Genomic DNA, 18,483 nt, shown 5'->3' with positions numbered 1-18,483 from the left:
CCCGCTTCACCTTAAATCTATGCTGTCTGTTTCTCGATTCCCCCACTCTGGCCAACAGATTCTGTGCATCCACCCAATCTATCCCTCTCATGATTTTTTTTTCCTTTGGTTTAATAAAAGCAAATCATTATTTCTAAGCAATTGGAGATTGAAAGGTGTTGGTGGGCAGAGGGATCGTGTAGGAAGGAACTGCAAATGTTTGTTTACACCAAAGACAGACACAAAAAGCTGGAGAAAAGGAATAGGTGACGTTTTGGGTCAAGACCCTTCTTCAGACCTTAACCTGAAATGTCACCCATTCCTTTTCTCCAGAGATACTCTGACCCAGCTTTTTGTGTCCATCTTTGGTGTGCAGAGGGACCTGTGTGTCCTTGTATACCATCCACTGAAAAATAGCATGCAAATTTAGGAAGTGTTTACGAAGATAATTGCTAATGGTAGCCTTCATTGCACGAAGATCCAAATACAAAAGCAGACATTCCGATTAAGACCACTTCCAGAATACTGTGTACGGGTGGCGTGACCTTTGAAAGAATGAAGTACTTGCGATATTGGGAATTTAGTGAATGCTTACCAGATTAATTCTTGGGATAGCAGGTTTGTTGCGTAAGAAAGCATTAAGTGGACTAGTGTTAGCGACATTGAAATAAGAAAAAATTAAAAGCAGACCCCAAAGAAGTGTATAAAATTCGTATGGGGCTTGACAGGTTAAATGCAGGGAGGATGATTTCTAAGAACCAGGTTCATTCTTTCAACACAAGTGAGAAAGAATATCACCCAGATGGAGGTGAATCTTTGGCAATCTCTACCCAAGGGGGTGGGACAGCCTCAATAGCTAAGTATATTCAAGACAGACAGAGACTGATAGACTTTTAGAAACAAAGGGAATTGAGAGATACTGCATTCGTGTGGGGATTTGGTGCTGAGTTGAGATATCTTATATATTATTAAACCTCTCATCTTGTTTGTTTGTACATATGCGTATGTGTGTGTGCGTGTCCCCCACGAAATACTGCCAAAACAGTACATGATAGCACTACAATTTTGGCCTACCTAACTCGCCATTGTCCTGTGATGTAAATGAAAGAAGTTTCGTTCAGATTGATGGTATATTTTACAAGTTATTGACATTTTAAACTTTACAAAAATCACTTTTACAAAACTCACTTTTCCACTTGCGCTGCCCGTCAGCAGCATACGATGTTACAATGTGATCCTGAATTTCATATATTTTATAAATTGGCATGTTTTTTTTTCGCGTGTACTTGCCTGGGTCAACAGGTACCCAACGTCTCCGCGAGTAACTTTCCTCCTACTTTACAAACTCGTCCCTTTACAAACTCGGGTCCTACTTTATTCACTTTAACTTAATTTCAGCCAACAACGGCACAACATTGAACGCAGCAGTTTGGCGGAATATTGCGGTGGGGGAGCGGGGCCAATGGGCCTGCACTTCGTCTAGTCACCCATAATCATGTTGGTTGGAGAGCAACCCTGAGCAGATGCCTTATTACTGCATCTAGTTTTCATGTTCTAAGGTTCTCAGGGCGCGGCTGTTCATTCACTGGAGTTCAATTGACTTTCAGACTCTGTACCAAGTGTGGCCATTGCATGTCAATGTTTGACCTACATTGTGAGAATCATATTCCTGGCATTGAGTTTGCTGCCAGATATATTGGAGGCTTTTGAAGACTTTCCATGTCCTAAAAATGATAAATGTACTTCTGAACATCTCGGTCACAATTTCCCAATCCTCCTAGGCACAAGGCTTTCACTCAGTCATATACCAATCCCATTTTCAGATAAGACTTTCCTTGTAGAAACCAGGTGATAATTATACTATCTCAATATCGGAGTCAAGAGGGCTCAGGTTCTGTGTAGGAAGGAACTGCAGATGCTGGTTTGAACTGAAGATGGACACAAAATGCTGGAGTAACTCAGTGGGACAGGCAGCATCTCTGGAGAGAAGGAATGGGTGAAGATTCAGGTCGAGACCCTTCTTCAGTCTTCTTCAGGTTCTCATTTGGGAGCCAAGTACAAGAGTCTAGGCTGGTTCTGCAGTGTGATCCTGAGTGAATCCTGCACTCTCAGGGATTGTGATGCAGGGGTTAGACAGGGGGCAATACACTTCAAATGGCAACAGCACCTCGCTGCTGGTAATGGTGGACAGGCCATACTTCTTCTCCATCCCGCAGTTAGAATTTTTTCTCCTACATGGTTTCCACAAGAGATGAAAGGGAAACGTTTGCGTTTTCTTTTAATGCTGTATTTGCTTTAGTAGTTGCTTTGAATGTTTCCTTCTCAACATAGATGTCTTAAGTAAAGGGCCTGTCCCACGAGGGCCTGTCCCACGAGCATGCGACTGCATGCGGCAAGCTCGACCTAACATGGTCGCTTGAGCCGTACGGCCTCGCGGGGCCGGTCCCACTGCGATCGCCGGAGCCGTATGGAGTTGTGCGGAGCTGGTCCGGACATCGCGCAGGGCTCCGAAAAACTGACCGTGTTCAAAAATTCCGCGCGGCAACGGTCTGCCGGCTCGCAGCCGCCTCAATGCCTTATGCACCATCTCAACGCTGTACGCAGTGTCTTGATGCCGTACGCAGCACCTTTCCACAAATGTTGTCCATTATTCCTTGTATCATTCATAGAAACATAGAAAATAGATGCAGGAGTAGGCCATTCAGCCCTTCGAGCCTGCACCGCCAATCAATATGATCATAGCTGATCATCCAACTCAGTATCCTGTACCTGCTTTCTCTCCATACCCCCTGATCTCTTTAGCCACAAGGGCCACATCTAACTCCCTCTTAAATATAGCCAATGAACTGGCCTCAACTTCATTCTGTGGCAGAGAATTCCAGAGATTCACCACTTTCTGTGTGAAAAATGTTTTTCTCATCTCGGTCCTAAAAGATTTCTCCTTTATCCTTAAACTGTGACCCTTGTCCTGGACTTCCCCAACATCGGGAACAATCTTCCTGCATTTAGCCTGTCCAACCCCTTAAGAATTTTGTAAGTTTCTATAAGATCCCCCCTCAATCTCCTAAATTCTAGCAAGTACAAGCCGAGTCTATCCAGTCTTTCTTCATATGAAAGTCCTGACATCCCAGGAATCAGTCTGGTGAACCTTCTCTGTACTCCCTCTATGGCAAGAATGTCCTTCAACTCAGAATATGTGGCTGCAACAGAAGGACACCAATTAAAGTTACATAATCCTTTACAATTTTGCGAACTACAAAGAGACACTTCACAGTAAAGTACCATGGTACATATTAAGTGGAGCAATCAAGAGTTGGCTAGAGATGTAGATAGGAATTGGGAGGGGTGAGACCAGGGGAGGCTGAGAACTTTATCGTATATGTTGGATGGGGATTATGTCCAGCATTTAGGACTGAACCTGGTTGGGGTCTTGGCAGATAGGTTGCTGAAACCCACTATTGAAATGGAAGTAGAAGGATGAAGGACAAAGGCAAGTTATCGGCATGGTGCTGCAACATTTGGCTTACTTTCCTGATGCATAGAAACATAGAAACATAGAAATTAGGTGGAGGAGTAGGCCATTCGGCCCTTCGAGCTTGCACCGCCATTCAATATGATCATGGCTGATCATCCAACTCAGTATCCCGTACCTGCCTTCTCTCCATACACCTCTGATCCCCTTAGCCACAAGGGACACATCTAACTCCTTCTTAAATATAGCCAATGAACTGGCCTTGACTATCCTCTGCGGCAGAGAGTTCCAGAGATTCACCACTCTCTGTGGTGAATCTCTGGAACCATTGCCTCAATAGTCTATTGACTATTGTCACCTTTTGGGCGTGGAAGCACAAGGAGAGAAAATCAGAGGGGGAGGGACTGGGCATGTAAAAGAAAGAGCAAAAAAACATGTTACATTACTATCACAAAATGTAACAAGCATTTAGACAGGAACATGGATAGGACAGGTTTAGAGGGATATGTGCCAAACACAGGCAGGTTGGACTAATATAGATGGGACATATGGGCCAGGGTGGGCAAGTTGGATTGAGCAGCCTGTTTCCATGCTGTAAGACTTTCGGACTCTGTGACTCGAGTGTGCCTATGATTATTATTATTTATTCAAATCATTTGCTATGTCGCTCTTCCAGGGTGATTGGCAGTACCTCGGTGACTGCCAATCACCATCCCCCCCCCCCCCGGACCCTTACACATTATTATTTATTCAAATCATTTGCTATGTCGCTCTTCCAGGGAGATGCTAAATGCATTTTGTTGTCTCTGTACTGTACACTGACAATGACAATTAAAATTGAATTGAATCTGAATCTGAATCTGATCTATGGGACTAATTGGCAACAACATAATTGTAAATTATATTTTGTATGCACTTTGTTTTTACAGTTGATGGGCATTGGAAAGAGTGGAGTTCTTGGATGGACTGCTCGGTGACCTGCTCCAATGGGACACAGCAGAGAACCCGCCAGTGCACGACAGCAGCTCACGGTGGCTCTGAGTGCAGGGGACACTGGGCTGAGAGCAGAGAATGCTTCAATTCCGACTGCACAGGTAAGGGGTGCTTGCCTCTGCAGCAACAGATTTACAGCCAGTGTGCGAGAATCAATCACAAGATTACTGGGTGTTTCTCTTCGGATTGGAGAGACGGAGCAGAGCAGAATATAGGTGCGTGGTCTGCACTGAGTCAGAATGTGAGGTGTCGACTATCCTGTGTAATTGCAAGCATTTCCAGCAGAGGGAGCCCAGTTCTGTAACAACGTGCTTAGCTGAGAATGGAAATCAATGACGATGGAAAGGGTGGGAGGACGAGGAAAGACAAGACTGTAAGCTCGGGTGAAGCAGAATCATAAAACACAGAGTTTATTGGCATTGTGAATCATTCCATAATTGATCTTGTAACTGGAAGAATTCATCTGCCATTTTGATTGAAGAATTTCATTGTCCTATCAGGGCCACATGACAATAAACTCTCTTGAATCTTGAAGTCTTCCCCGACACAATACCAGGAATTCAAAATAAACTGTTCAAAGTAGTTTTGGGGATTGAATATTTTAGGACTGTGTTTGAGATCACCAGATACATATGTGTAGGAAAGAACTGCAGAGTCTGGTTTAAATCAAAGATGTACACAAATACTTTCAGCATTTGCCACATTGGATTCCTGCTGGGATTTCAAAGTATGAATCTGGTGACGGAACAAAATGCTGCAGTAACTCAGCGGCTCAGGCAGCATCTCTGGAGAGAAGGAACGGGTGATGTTTCGGGTTGAGACATCACCCATTTGGGTCTGAAGAGGGTCTGGACCCGAAACATCACCCATTCCTCTCTCCAGAGATGCTGCCTGTGTCGCTCCAGCATTTTACTCCAGCATTTTGTTCCGTCACCAAGTCAAGTCAAGTCAAGTTTATTTGTCACATACATATACGAGATGTGCAGTGAAATGAATATATATGCTTTGTAATCCCAGCAGGAATCTGATGTGGTAAATGCCTACGGCATCATCTGTCAATAATTATTAACATGTCACAGACAAATGTGATACGTATAGTACGTGGGAGACAGGAACACGTCACTCTACAGCTTGGCACTGCTGAGAGGCACAAGGACATCAAAGGCCACCATTCAATGCCTTTCACATATACTTTGTATCATCCACCTTTCAATCTTTTGACATTTTCCTGCTTTACTCTTCTAATGAATGAAATACTTTCAGGATGGTCTGAAACCCAGGCATCCATCCAATAGACCACCGTCAATGGCAAGGGTTTGTTGAATGTGACTTACCTGCTCCCCGTGACTAAGCTTCTACCCCACTGCAAACCATGGGCTTATCACCTAGCTTAATGCCCCTGCTGGGTTGAAATATCACCACATTATCATTTGAAGGGTATTGATTTGTAAGGACAGTAGAAGCAAGCCGTCAAATCTAGAAGAGCAGAGGTAAGGCGATTCCCGTACTGCAGTGATAAAGCCAAATAGAAGGGAAGTGCCTTGGCCCTCTGATAACCTTCATATCTGTGCTGGCAGATGCTTTCTTCACCAGCTGAATTGCCTCTTCATTTGCAAAAGAACGGGGACAGGTAGATGGACTGCAATGACCAATAAAACATAGGTGTTAGTCTCAATATTGCATAGTTAAAAATAAAGTGGATAATGTCTGCTACTCAACAGCTGAATACCATTGGCTCCATTGCGATACAGCTTCCTTGCCTTCAGCAGTTTTTCCAGTCCATTTCGGTGGTCACTAAGCTGAAGTATAGATTGGCCTAAGTTTTGAAGCCAGCAAAGGATGAACATCATCAATCTTGAGTTCTGACTTTGTCTTCATTTCTCTCCATTCTCTTTTCTTACACCTTAAAGAGGATGGGAAGTGGAATCCCTGGGGCCACTGGAGTGGATGCTCCAAGTCGTGTGATGGGGGCTGGCAGAGAAGGATCCGTGTGTGCCAGGGACTGGCCGTCACGGGAAGGCCTTGCGAAGGACTCGGTGAAGAGATTCAGAAGTGCAGCGAGCAGAGGTGTCCGGGTAAGTCTAGAGGTTCTCACACAAAAAACAACCAAGTGCAGGATTTCAAGATGAAAGAATGAATGGTTTATTTCAGTCATACATTCAAAAGAGCAAAACTTTACAATCTGTGTGAATATGAACCAACACTGTATCCATTTCACACAATGTTCACATAATCAATGACCAAAAATGGAATAGGCTGAAGCCACAACACTTATTGTTGCCTATCCTAAGATGACTGCTCGGTGGTTCCATTCCTGCCTCTGCATCCAAAATCCATTGGTTACAGACTTATTCCAGCGATTGATCACAAAAATCGATCACTAACCCCAGGGTTGAGGGAATATTGGGATGACTGAGATGCTAAACCAAGCTCCCTCTGCCCTGACAAGTGGATGTAAAAAAGAATCCTGTCATAGTATTCAAATAAGAGTCGATGGGACAGATCTGGCGCCCTGTCCAATAGTTATCCCTTACGCCACATCACAAAAAAGCATAAAAAAACACATAGTGCCGGAGTAACTCCGTGGGTCAAGCTTTATCCCTGGAGAACATGGATAAGAGACGTTTCCGGTCAGGACTTTTCTTCAGACTGATTAGTCACCTATCATATTCATTGAATTACTCCAGCACTTTATGTCTTTTTTTTTGTTGTAAATCAGCACCTGCAGTTCCTTGTTTCTATCACAAAAAACACATTATCCTGGGATCTACTTTTGGCCATTAGAATGAGAATTAGAAAGCCTTTTATTGTCATTCAAACAAACAAAAGTTTGAACGAAATTTCGTTAGTGGGGAGAATTTCTGATAACATTACCAGGTTCTCTGCAATCCCATCCTCCGTCGTATCCATTCCCATTGGAGACATTGAGTCGAGTTGCGCAAATGATGCGGACCATCTGGTCTTTGCCACACTTTCTGCTCTATGAGCCTGCCCTCGCTCTACAGCCTCCAGCACAATTTATATGGCAGTTTTCCTCTTTCTCTTGTGTGGAAACTCTTCCTTCACCATGTCTCCTTGATTCTGAGGACCTACTAAGTTGTCCTTCAACTGTTCCTTTGCTATAGGAAGGAGTGTATACGGTATGAAGAATATGTTGTTGAAAACGGCTAAAACCAACAATGAATAAAAGATTTGCTGAATTTCCGTAGAATCTCATGTTTTGGTCCGAGGTAACATAATGCTGCTAGACTGGTAAACTGCAAACCTAGATCATAATCCAGAGAGACTGAGTTTAAATTTCACTGATGGCATATGGCTTCACTATTCAGAAGGAAATGGGTGAATAATGGACAGGGAATCTCACACATTACTTCCATATTTAGACGGCACGATGGCGCTGTGGTACAGTAGCTGCCTTACAGCTTTTACACCGCCAGGGACCCGGGTTCGATCCCAACTACAGGGGCTGTCTGTACAGAGTTTGTATGTTCTCCGTGTGACCTGCATGGGTTTTCTCCAAGATCTTTGGCTTCCTCCCACACTCCAAAGACGTACAGGTTTGTAGGTTAATTGGCTCGGTATATAAATGTGAAAATGTCCCGTAGAGTAGTGTTAATGTGCGGGGATCGCTGGTCAGTGTGGACTTGGTGGGCCGAAGGGCCTGTTTCTGCGATGTACCACTAAACTAAACTAAACCAAACTAAAATATTCAGTAGGAATGAAGCCCGTCATCCTTGGACAATGCAGCCCACATATGACTGGAGCCCTGCAACAATCTGCAACAATGTGGTTGACTCTGAATCACCTCTGAATGGTCCAAAGGGGCTGCCCCACAGCGACGACCTAATCCGCGAGTTTAGAAAAGTTTGCCCTCGACATACTCGCAGCATGGTCGACACTCCTAGTTCTTTGTAACTCTCCTTCATGCTCAAGAGTAGTCCCTGCGTACTCGAGGCCTCAACTGGGTCGTGGCGTATTTTTCAACACGCTGAAAAATGCCCCCGATTAAAAAAAGGTCGCCATGGAAAATATCGATACTTTCTTTACTCGTGGGTTTAGTCGAAGTAGGTCGTAGTAGGTCGGCATGTTGTTCGTAGGTAATCGAGGGTAGTCGAAGGTAGTCGTAGATAATCTTCAACATAGTTGAAGGGAGGTCGAAGGAGATCGAAGGAGGTCGTCTTCACTGTCCACTATTCGGTCCAATTTTCCCGAAGCTAGTCGAAGCTAGTCTTCAACATGGTCGAAGGAGGTCTTCTACATAGTCGAAGGAGGTCTTCAACATGACACTTTTTCAAACTCTCCTAAACTCTTCCAAACTCCCCAATTAGGTCGCTGCAGTGGGACAAGCCCTTAACCTGCCACTCTCCTTAGTTTAGTTTAGTTTTGAGATACAGCTTGGAAACAGGCCCTTCGGCCTACCGAGTCCATGCCGACCAGCGATCCCCTCACATTAACACTATCCTACACACACTAGGGATAATTTACACTTATACCAAGCCAATTAACCCACATAACTGTACGTCTTTGGAGTGGGGGAGGAAACTGAAGATCTCGAGAAAACCCACGTGGTCACGGGGAGAACATACAAACTCCATACAGACAGCTCGTAGTTGGGATCGAACCCTGGTCTGCCGGGTAGAGGCAGCAACTCCAGTCAAGTGTGTGGTGGTGCTGTGCTGCACTGTTGCATGGCACAGTGGCGGAGTTACTGTGTGGAGTTTGTGCATCCTCCCTTTGACCGCGTGTAAGGCAGCAACTATACCGCTGCGCTACCATGCCGCCTGTAGGAGGCTGCAAGTGCTGGTCTCCCAATAGTTACTCATTCCTGAGAACAAACGGAAACAAACAGCAATTGGGGGCAGATAGCCTGCACTGTGATTTGCAGTTTCTGCTGACAGAATTTAGAAGATCTTCAGTGTCCATTCTGTTGGTGAATGCAATATGTCCTCTATTCTGAAGCACTACGTATGGCAATGAATATTTTGGGAAAGGTGGGCTAATGTGAAATGCAGGTTCACCAGAACAAAACTAGGATTGTTCTTCAGGCAAGTGATATAAACCAAGCTCTTAGTCGTAAAGCTGTACACATGGTAACATGCCCTTTGGCCAGTGGCGGACTGGGTCTAAAAGTATTTGTTGCCAGGAGACAAAGGGGGCCCACCCACAACTACAATGCTATCATTATACAGGGGCCCACTTGCCATCACTTGCTATCACTTCATCAGGGGCCCACCTGCCATCGGGCAAGCTGACATCCTGGCCAGTCCGCCACTGCCTTTGGCCCACCTTGACAATGTTGTACAAACTGGAATTATGAGCTAGTCCTATTTGTCTGCATTTAGTCCATATCCCATTAAACCCTTCCTAGCTACTGGATATATCTGTCAAAATATCTTCAGCATGTATTATTTGCATTCACTTCAATAGCTTCACCTGGCAGTTCATTCCAGGTATGGAATATCCTCTGAATGAAATGTTCTTCCTGAGGTCCCTCTTAAAATTCTCCCCTCTCACCTTAATCTTGTTTTACAATACAGTAAAACCTCGTTATTACGGATCTCTTTCTAACAGATTTCAGTTATGGCAGATGGGCCCTAAGTCCACATAACATCCTGGTGAATTTCCTGCACCCATTCCAACTTAATGACATTCATCCCATAAATGGGCAACCAGAGAAGTGTGGTCTCACCAATGACTTGTACAACTGCATCATGAAGTCCCAGCTTGTTTTGCACAATACCCTTCCTAACAAAGGCAAGCATGCCAAATACCTTCCTTCACCTCACTGTGCACCTGACTCGCCATTTCCAGGAAAACATGCACCTAGAGTGATACAGTGTGGAATCAGGCCCTTCTGACCAAATTGCCCACACCCGCCAATGTGTCCCAGCTACATTAGTCCCACCTGCCTGCGTTTTGGTCCATATCCCACTAAACCTGAACTATCCATGAACCTGTCTAACTGTTTTTTAAACATTGGGATAGTCTCTGCCTCAACTACCTCCTCTAACAGATGGTACCATACACCCACCACCTGTACTCCCCAATTTCTGTGTTTGACAACACTTACCAGGGCTCTACCATTTAGCATGTAAATGATACTACTTCTCTTTACGCTGTCAAAACCTAATTTAGGAATTTAAGATGATGTATGGATTTATACAGGAAGACGATAGGGAATTCAAGACTGTATTCCCTGATGGATAATGTCAAAAACAGGAGGACAGAACAAATAGAGAAGAGGCTAATATCAGCATATTGCAACAAGGAAATTGTCACACAGATGTTTGTGGAAATGTAGAACTCTTCTCCCAAGGTTGTTGAGCTTGAAGGGAGGGAGGGTGGGGGCAGGGGGGAGGGTTTGGGTGGCGGGGTGAGGGATTCATGGTGGGAGAGAGTTTAGTGAACATTAATCCTGAAATGTGGAGACTCTTACTGGGTAAGGCTATTTAGAGGCATAGAACCAAATGGATTAAATACAGATCCGCCATATGTGTTTATTTTATGTAATGACGTTCCATTCTTGTGCCACTGGAATAGTGGATCAGGCCCAAGGGTGAATGGCCTGCCTTAGTGCTGATGTCCATGTTTTGCCCATTTCCTCCCTCTTGTGTATGAAAGCTTTTGAAACTGGTGATTTTGCTATTAATCCCAAGCATTAAGCTGTGTTTCATGCCACTGTAGAGATGATGGGGTTGGTGAAATGTATGCTGTGTTAGTGCTGTGCTGTGTGTCTGAGAGACAAGATGTTGAGTAGCAAGAGGCCATCTGCCCATGATTACTGCCTTTCCTAATTGTTTTGAATTGACATTGAACAATGTCTAACCCTGCCTCTTTCCATTTATTGATTTAACTGTGTTCTTCTATGCTGCAAGATCTTTGAAGCTGATAATTATAGGATGTCTGTTCTCTGTTTTAACGTTTTGGTCGCTGGAAGTGTGGCTCTTTGACACACTGCAGCGGGAGATTTTCTGCAATGAAAATGACAACGGGATTATAGAGCAGTTGATTTATGAAATAAAGTTAATCAACAGGTTATCAGACTTGTGTTACACAACTCTTTGTTCATGCATCACGTTTCAATTATGCCTACTACAGAACAGAAGGGTGGTTTAGAAACATAAAATCATAGAAAAATACAGTAGGCCATTCGGCCCTTCGAGCCAGCACCCCAATTCAATATGATCGTGGCTGCTCATCTAAAATCAGTACCCCGTTCCTGCTTTTCCCCACATATCCCTTGATAAGGATTTGAGTATAGGAGCAGGGAGGTTCTATTGCAGTTGTACAGGGTCTTGGTGGGACCACACCTGGAGTATTGCGTATAGTTTTGGTCTCCTAATCTGAGGAAATACATTCTTGCCATAGAGGGAGTACAGAGAAGGTTCACCAGATTGATTCCTGGGATGTCAGGACTTTCACATGAAGAAAGACTGGATCGACTCGGCTTGTACTCGCTAGAATTTAGAAGATTGAGGGGGGGTCTTATAGAAACTTACAAACAGGCTAGATGCAGCAAGATTGTTCCTGATGTTGGGGAAGTCCAGAACAAGGGGTCACAGTTTAAAGATGAGGGGGAAACCTTTTAGGACCGAGATGAGAAAAACATTTTTCACACAGAGAGTGATGAATCTGTGGAATTCTCTGCCACAGAAGGTAGTTGAGGCCAGTTCATTGGCTATATCTAAGAGGGAGTTAGATGTGGCCCTTGTGGCTAAAGGGATCAGGGGGTATGGAGAGAAGGCAGGTACAGGATACTGAGTTGGATGATCAGCCATGATCATATCGAATGGCGGTGCAGGCTTGAAGGACCAAATGGCCTACTCCTGCACCTATTTTCTATGTTTCTATGTTTCTATACCTTTTGCTCTAAGAGCTAAATCTAACACTCGCTTGCGAACATCCAGTGAACTGGCCTCCACTGCCTTCTGTGGCAGAGAATTCCACAGATTCACAACTCTCTGAGTGAAAAGGTTTTTCGTCATCTCGGTCCCAAATGGCCTTCCCCTTATTCTGAAACTGTGACACCTGGTTCTGGACGCCCCCAACATCGGGAACATTTTTCCTGCATCAAGCCTGTCCAATATGTTTCTATAAGATCACCTCTCATCCTTCTAGATTACAGTGAATACAAGCCCAGTCGACCCATTCTTTCATCATATGTCAGTCCCGCCATTCCAGGAATTAACCTGGTGAACCTACGCTGCACTCCCTCAATAGCAAGAAGTTTGGTCCTTCCTCAAATTAGGAGACCAAAATTACACACAATACTCCAAGTACTCCAACTGCAACAAGTTTGAGGTGTTGCACTTTGGTAAATTAAACCAGGGCAAAACTTTCACAGCAAATAGTAGGGTCCTGGGGAGTTTTATAGGAAAGGGTGGTCTAGGGAAGACATGCCTTCCATACACTGGGTGGCAAGGATGATGCTGAGGGAGATTCTGTTAAACCCACTCAAAGTAAAGTGCCCTGAAAGTGTCAATACAGGTAGACAGGGTGAAGAAGGTATTTGCCCCCTTGCCTTCATTGGTCAGGACACTGAGTACAGGAGTTGGAAAACCATGTTACTATGTATTTCATTCGTGCAACTACACTTTGTGTATTGTGTGACGTACCGGTCACCCAGCTATTGGAAGGATAAAATTATGCAGGGAGCAATGCATACAAGTTTCATGAGGCTGTTTCCAGGACTGGAGGGCTGGAGTTATAAGGAGAGGCTGAATAGGCTGGGACTTTAAATGTAAATGGTTAAGTGGTGACCTTACAGAGGTTTATAACGTCACGAGGGTCATAGATGAGTTGAAAGGTCACAGTCTTTTTCTCAGGGTATGGGGAGTGTAAAACTAGACCAGAACCAGAACAAGGGGTCATAGTTTAAGGATAGAGGGGAAATCTTTTAGGACCGAGATGAGGAAAACTTTTTTCACACAGAGAGTGGTGAATCTCTGGAATTCTCTGCTGCAGAGGGTAGTTGAGGCCAGTTCATTGGCTATATTTAAGAGGGAGTTAGATGTGGCCCTTGTGGCTAAAGGGATCAGGGGGTATGGAGAGAAGGCAGGCACAGGATACTAAGTTGGATGATCAGCCATGATCATATTGTTATGGCGGTGCAGGCTTGAAGGGCCGAATGGCCTACTCCTGCACCTATTTTCTATGTTTCTAGAGGACATAGATTTAAGGTGAGAGAGGAGAGATTTAATGGAAGGAAGCAAATTTAATTTCTGGAGCTGTTCAAAAAAAAGTTGAGATTAGCTTTCTTCTTCATCTCCCTATTTTCTAAATTTTCAGCCTAAACTCTCTCACATCTACCAGCCAATTTTTTTTAGTCAATTTAAAAGAGACAAAACAACGACCTCCTGCAATCCTGCTGCTTCGCCTCCCGAAGGGAAAGTGCGGGTTGGGTTGCTCCTGGGCCTGGCCAAGCTGGCCATCCGCAAGTCACGGCGCCAGACGGCAGAGGGCTCTACCCGAGCCAGCTGCCTGCCCCTTTTCCGGGGTTACGTCCGTGCCCGGGTGGGATTAGAAAGGGAATACGCCCTGTCTGTGGGCACCCTGAGGGAGTTTCGGGACCGCTGGGCTCCGCAGGGTGTTGAATGTATCCTCAATAAGAATTGTATCATAGTTGTATAGCAGTTTATTATGGATATATGTTTGTATTGTATTATGGTGGTGGGTTCTGGCTTGTTTTATTGTAGTGTAAATATTATTTTTAATAATTGAAGAAAGTTTGTTGTAAAAAAAAAATAAATAAATAAAAAAAATTAAAACAAAATAAATTAAAAAAAAGGGAAAGTGCGCCACTGTGGGAGTGAATGATTACTCCACAGCCCACCTTTCGATTTCTGACGTGTATACTCCAGGGCACTGAGGATGCTGCTCTCCAGCGACCTGTGTTTCAAAGAAGCCCATGGCAGGACAGTGGAAATACACACGTTAACTGCTTGTTGCCGATCACCTCTTTTGTTGAGTTTAGAGGTACAGCATGAAAATGGGCCCTTTGGCCCACCGAGTCCACGCTGACCATCGATCACCCGTTCACACTAGTTCCATGTTTGCCCACTTTCATATCCACTCCCTCCACACTCAGATAAATTTACCGAGGCCAATTAACCTATAAACCCGCACGTCTTTGGGGTGTGGGAGGAAACCGGAGCGCCCGGAGGAAACCCACGTGGACACGGAAAACATGCAAACTCTGCACAGACAGCACCCTTAGTCAGGATTGAGCCCAGGTCTTTGGCCCTGTGAGGCAGCAGCTCTACCAGCTGGACAACTATGCCACCCACAGTCTACAGTCGTGCCTTCCATATCCTAGATGGCAAGGATTAATCTTAGGGGAGATTCTGTTCAGCCCATTTAGAGGCTAGGGAAAGGCACTGCCATGGCCAAGATGCCAAGGGGGCAGCACGGTGGCGCAGCGGTAGAGTTGCTGCCTTACAGCTCCGGAGTCCCAGGTTCGATCCTGACCACGGGTGCTGTCTGTACGGAGTTTGGACGTTCTCCCGGGACCTGCATGGGGTTTCTCCAAGGCCTCTGGTTTCCTCCCGCATACTAGAGATTCTAAGGTCTGTAGGTTAATTGCTTTCAGTAAATGTTCCGTAGTGTGTAGGATAGAAATAGTTAGTGTATCCGTGATTGTTGGCTGGTCAACGCGGTCTCGACGGGCTGAAGGGCCTGTTTCCACTCTGTATATCTAAACCGCACATCGATGCCAGAGACCTAGGTGTGATCTCGACTATGGGTGCTGCCTGTACGGAGTTTGTACGTTCTCCCCATGACCTGCGTGGATTTTCTCCGAGATCTTGTGTTTCCTCCCACACTCCAAAGACGTACAGGTCTGTAAGTTAATTGGCTTGGGATAAGTGTAAATTGTCCCTAGTGTGTGGATGATAGTGTTAATGTGTGGGGATCGCTGATCGGCACGGACCCGGTGGGCTGAAGGGCCTGTTTCCATGCTGTATCTCTAAACTAAACTAAACTAAACATGCCAAAGGTGCAAGAGAGACGCTTTATCCGAGCTGCCTCTGGTAGTGGTCCATCTGAGAATGAGCAGCGCAGCCGTGATTTGTGATGGGCACGCTGTGGCTCGCCCTACATCTCTATGTCACCATGGCGAGCAGGACAGGCGGTCTGCTGTGTGCAAGGTTAGGTCTCAGCCATAGAGGCCAGAAGAGGTCTAGAGGTCACTATGGAAAGATTAGTTGTAAGGGGTTGTCATCTTGTCACTGCAGTTCATTTCACTGGATTTCACCACATTGGGAGAGAGAAGAAAATCATTTAAAAATTGACAGTCTGCATTGTTACCCAGGGAGCCCTATCTGTCCAGTAAAACTCCATGGTCACCATGGAGGCTCATATCCACAATGATATTACTTGCCAACGCCTTCTATTAAATTTTAATTTCGATGAGGTACTAAAGGAAATGCCAAGTCCATTCCATGAAGGAGACTAAAGCCCTGTCCCACGGTACAAGTTCATTCCAAGAGCTCTCCCGAGTTTGCCCTGATTCGAACTCGGAGATTCCGACGGTAATGGCCACTCGTTGGTACTCGGGGCTCTCGTGGACATTTTTCAACATGTTGAAAAATATTCACCAGTCTTTCCGTGCTTACCTGCCGTTAGTGAGTCTTCTCGAGTACCTGCCGTTAGCGTTATGAGCCGCTAAGAGACGTCCCCGAGCTCCGACGTACCCGCTACGTTCATTCTCTGTGCTTACCACAAGTTTGATTTTTTTTTAAATTCGGGAGAGCTCTTGGAATGAACTCATACCGTGGGACAGGGCTATTACACAAATTTAAATCTTGGAACATGCAAACAGGATAAGCATTATTTTCCATCACACTTATCAGTTCTCTGTGTAGGGATCATGCGAGAGTAGTAGATATCTTGTCATTTGAGCCTGGAGCTTTGATAATGCAGATAGTGCAATTGCTTGCAGTGGCCAGGTGAATCAGTGACCTGAGGCCATGGATGCTAAGTAATTGGCAAACACGTCAGCAAGGAGGTGAGGAGTATATTTGTAATGATCTATTGTGCGATGGCTGAGCGAACTGGAACCATGTGGACTCATCATTTTTAGTTTAGTTTAGTTTAGTTTAGAGATACAGTACGGAAGCAGGCCCTTCGGCCCACCGAGTCCGTGCCAACCAGCGATCCCCGCACATTAACACTATCCTACACACACTAGGGACAATTTACACATATACCAAGCCAATTAACCCACATAACTGTACGTCTTGGTGGTGCTGGCTCGAAGGGCCGAATGGCTTCCTTCTGCACCTATTTTCTATGTTTTTCTATGTCTTTGGAGTGGGGGAGGAAACCGAAGATCTTGGAGAAACCCCACATGGTCACGGGGAGAACGTACAAACTCCATACAGACAGCATCTGTAGTCGGGATCGAACCCGGTCTCCAGTGCTGCAAGCCACCGAGCCACACTTGGAAATCAAGTCAATTGTGTGGTGGTGCTGTGCAGCACTGTTGGATGGCACAGTGGCGGAGTTGCTGCCTTACAACTCCAGAGACCCAGGTTCGATCCTGACTAAGGGTGCTGTCTGTATGGAGAGTTTGCACGTCCTCCCCTTGACCGCGTGGGGTTTCCTCAGGTGCTCCGGTTTTCTCCCATTCTCCAAACGTGTACAGGTTTGTGGGTTAATTGGCTTCGGTAAAAATTTGTAAATTGTTCTAGTGTGTAAGATAGTGGCAGTGTACGGGGTGATCGCGGGTTGGCACGGACTCAGTGGGCCTGGTTCCCTGCTGTATCTCTTAAAGTCTAAAGGATGTTTATTATGATCTATTGTGTGGCTGCCGAGAAAACTGGAAGCATGTGGACTCATGATGTTCAAATGGGAATTAAATAAATAGTTAAAAGGGGAAAGTTTGCAGGGATGAAAAACAAGGTGCTAATTATAGCGTTCCTTCAAAAAAGCCATGGGATCTATTTCAATGTTGTCTGGTGTTCTGCATTGTCATGGGTTGAAGCTGACTGCTGGTGATAATTTATCCTTCATTTCAGCTCCCTACGAGATATGTCCTGAAGACTATCTGATGGCGATGGTGTGGAGGAGAACAGCAGCTGGGGACTTTGCATTCAATAGATGCCCACCAAATGCAACAGGTAAACTGAAAGCACATGACATCCTGTATAGTTACTTGTGATGAAGTCTCACAAAATATGGAGAATTCTTCCATGTCGGTTTGTTCATCCTCTTTTAGAATTCCTTCATAATTTTAACGTCAGTCAGCTCTTTTGAGAATTTTGTTGATCAAATGATTTATCCGAAATAAATCAGAGCGGCGCGGTGGCGCAGCGGTAGAGCTGCTGCCACACAGTGCTTGCAGCACCAGAGACCTGGGTTCAATCCAGACTACGAGTGCTGTCTGTACAGTTTGTACAATGTCTCTTTTTTCTCTCTTTTTTGTATGGCTTTGTAAATATTTGATTAGTGTTGATTACAGAGAAAGGTTGAACAAGTTAGGGCTTTATTCTTTGGAGCGCAGGAGGTTAAGGGGGGACTTGATAGAGGTTTTTAAAATGATGAGAGGGACAGACAGAGTTGACGTGGAAAAGCTTTTCCCACTGAGAGTAGGGAAGATTCAAACAAGGGGACATGACTTGAGCATTAAGGGACTGAAGTTTAGGGGTAACATGAGGGGGAACTTCTTTACTCAGAGAGTGGTAGCTGTGTGGAATGAGCTTCCAGTGAAGGTGGTGGAGGCAGGTTCGTTTTTATCATTTAAAAATAAATTGGATAGTTATATGGATGGGAAGGGAATGGAGGGTTATGGTCTGAGCGCAGGTGTATGGGACTAGGGGAGATTATGTGTTCGGCATGGACTAGAAGGGTCGAGATGGCCTGTTTCCGTGCTGTAATTGTTATATGGTTATATGGTGTATAAATGTAAATAATTTGGTGTACATATGGCTGCTGGTGTACATATGGTGTACATATAGCTGCTACATTTGTATAAGATAATTATAAGCAGTTGAATAAGGGGTGGGAATTAATTAGCTTTGGCTCCTTCCTGCTCCTTTCAT

General features: G+C 44.9%; 1 protein-coding gene across 1 annotated transcript in view; it reads left to right on the top strand.

Annotated features, from left to right (window-relative positions):
- The window catches only part of adgrb3 (adhesion G protein-coupled receptor B3), a 711,502-nt gene that overhangs the window by 348,194 nt on the left and 344,825 nt on the right, over positions 1-18,483 (top strand). The window contains 3 exon segments of the mRNA XM_055635039.1: positions 4,381-4,545; positions 6,355-6,519; positions 17,461-17,562. Coding sequence (XP_055491014.1) covers positions 4,381-4,545; positions 6,355-6,519; positions 17,461-17,562 — 432 coding nt within the window.

Source organism: Leucoraja erinacea, chromosome 5 (assembly GCF_028641065.1).
Source record: "Leucoraja erinacea ecotype New England chromosome 5, Leri_hhj_1, whole genome shotgun sequence".
NCBI lineage: Eukaryota > Metazoa > Chordata > Chondrichthyes > Rajiformes > Rajidae > Leucoraja > Leucoraja erinaceus.
This window is presented reverse-complemented; position numbering and strand designations above follow the sequence as displayed.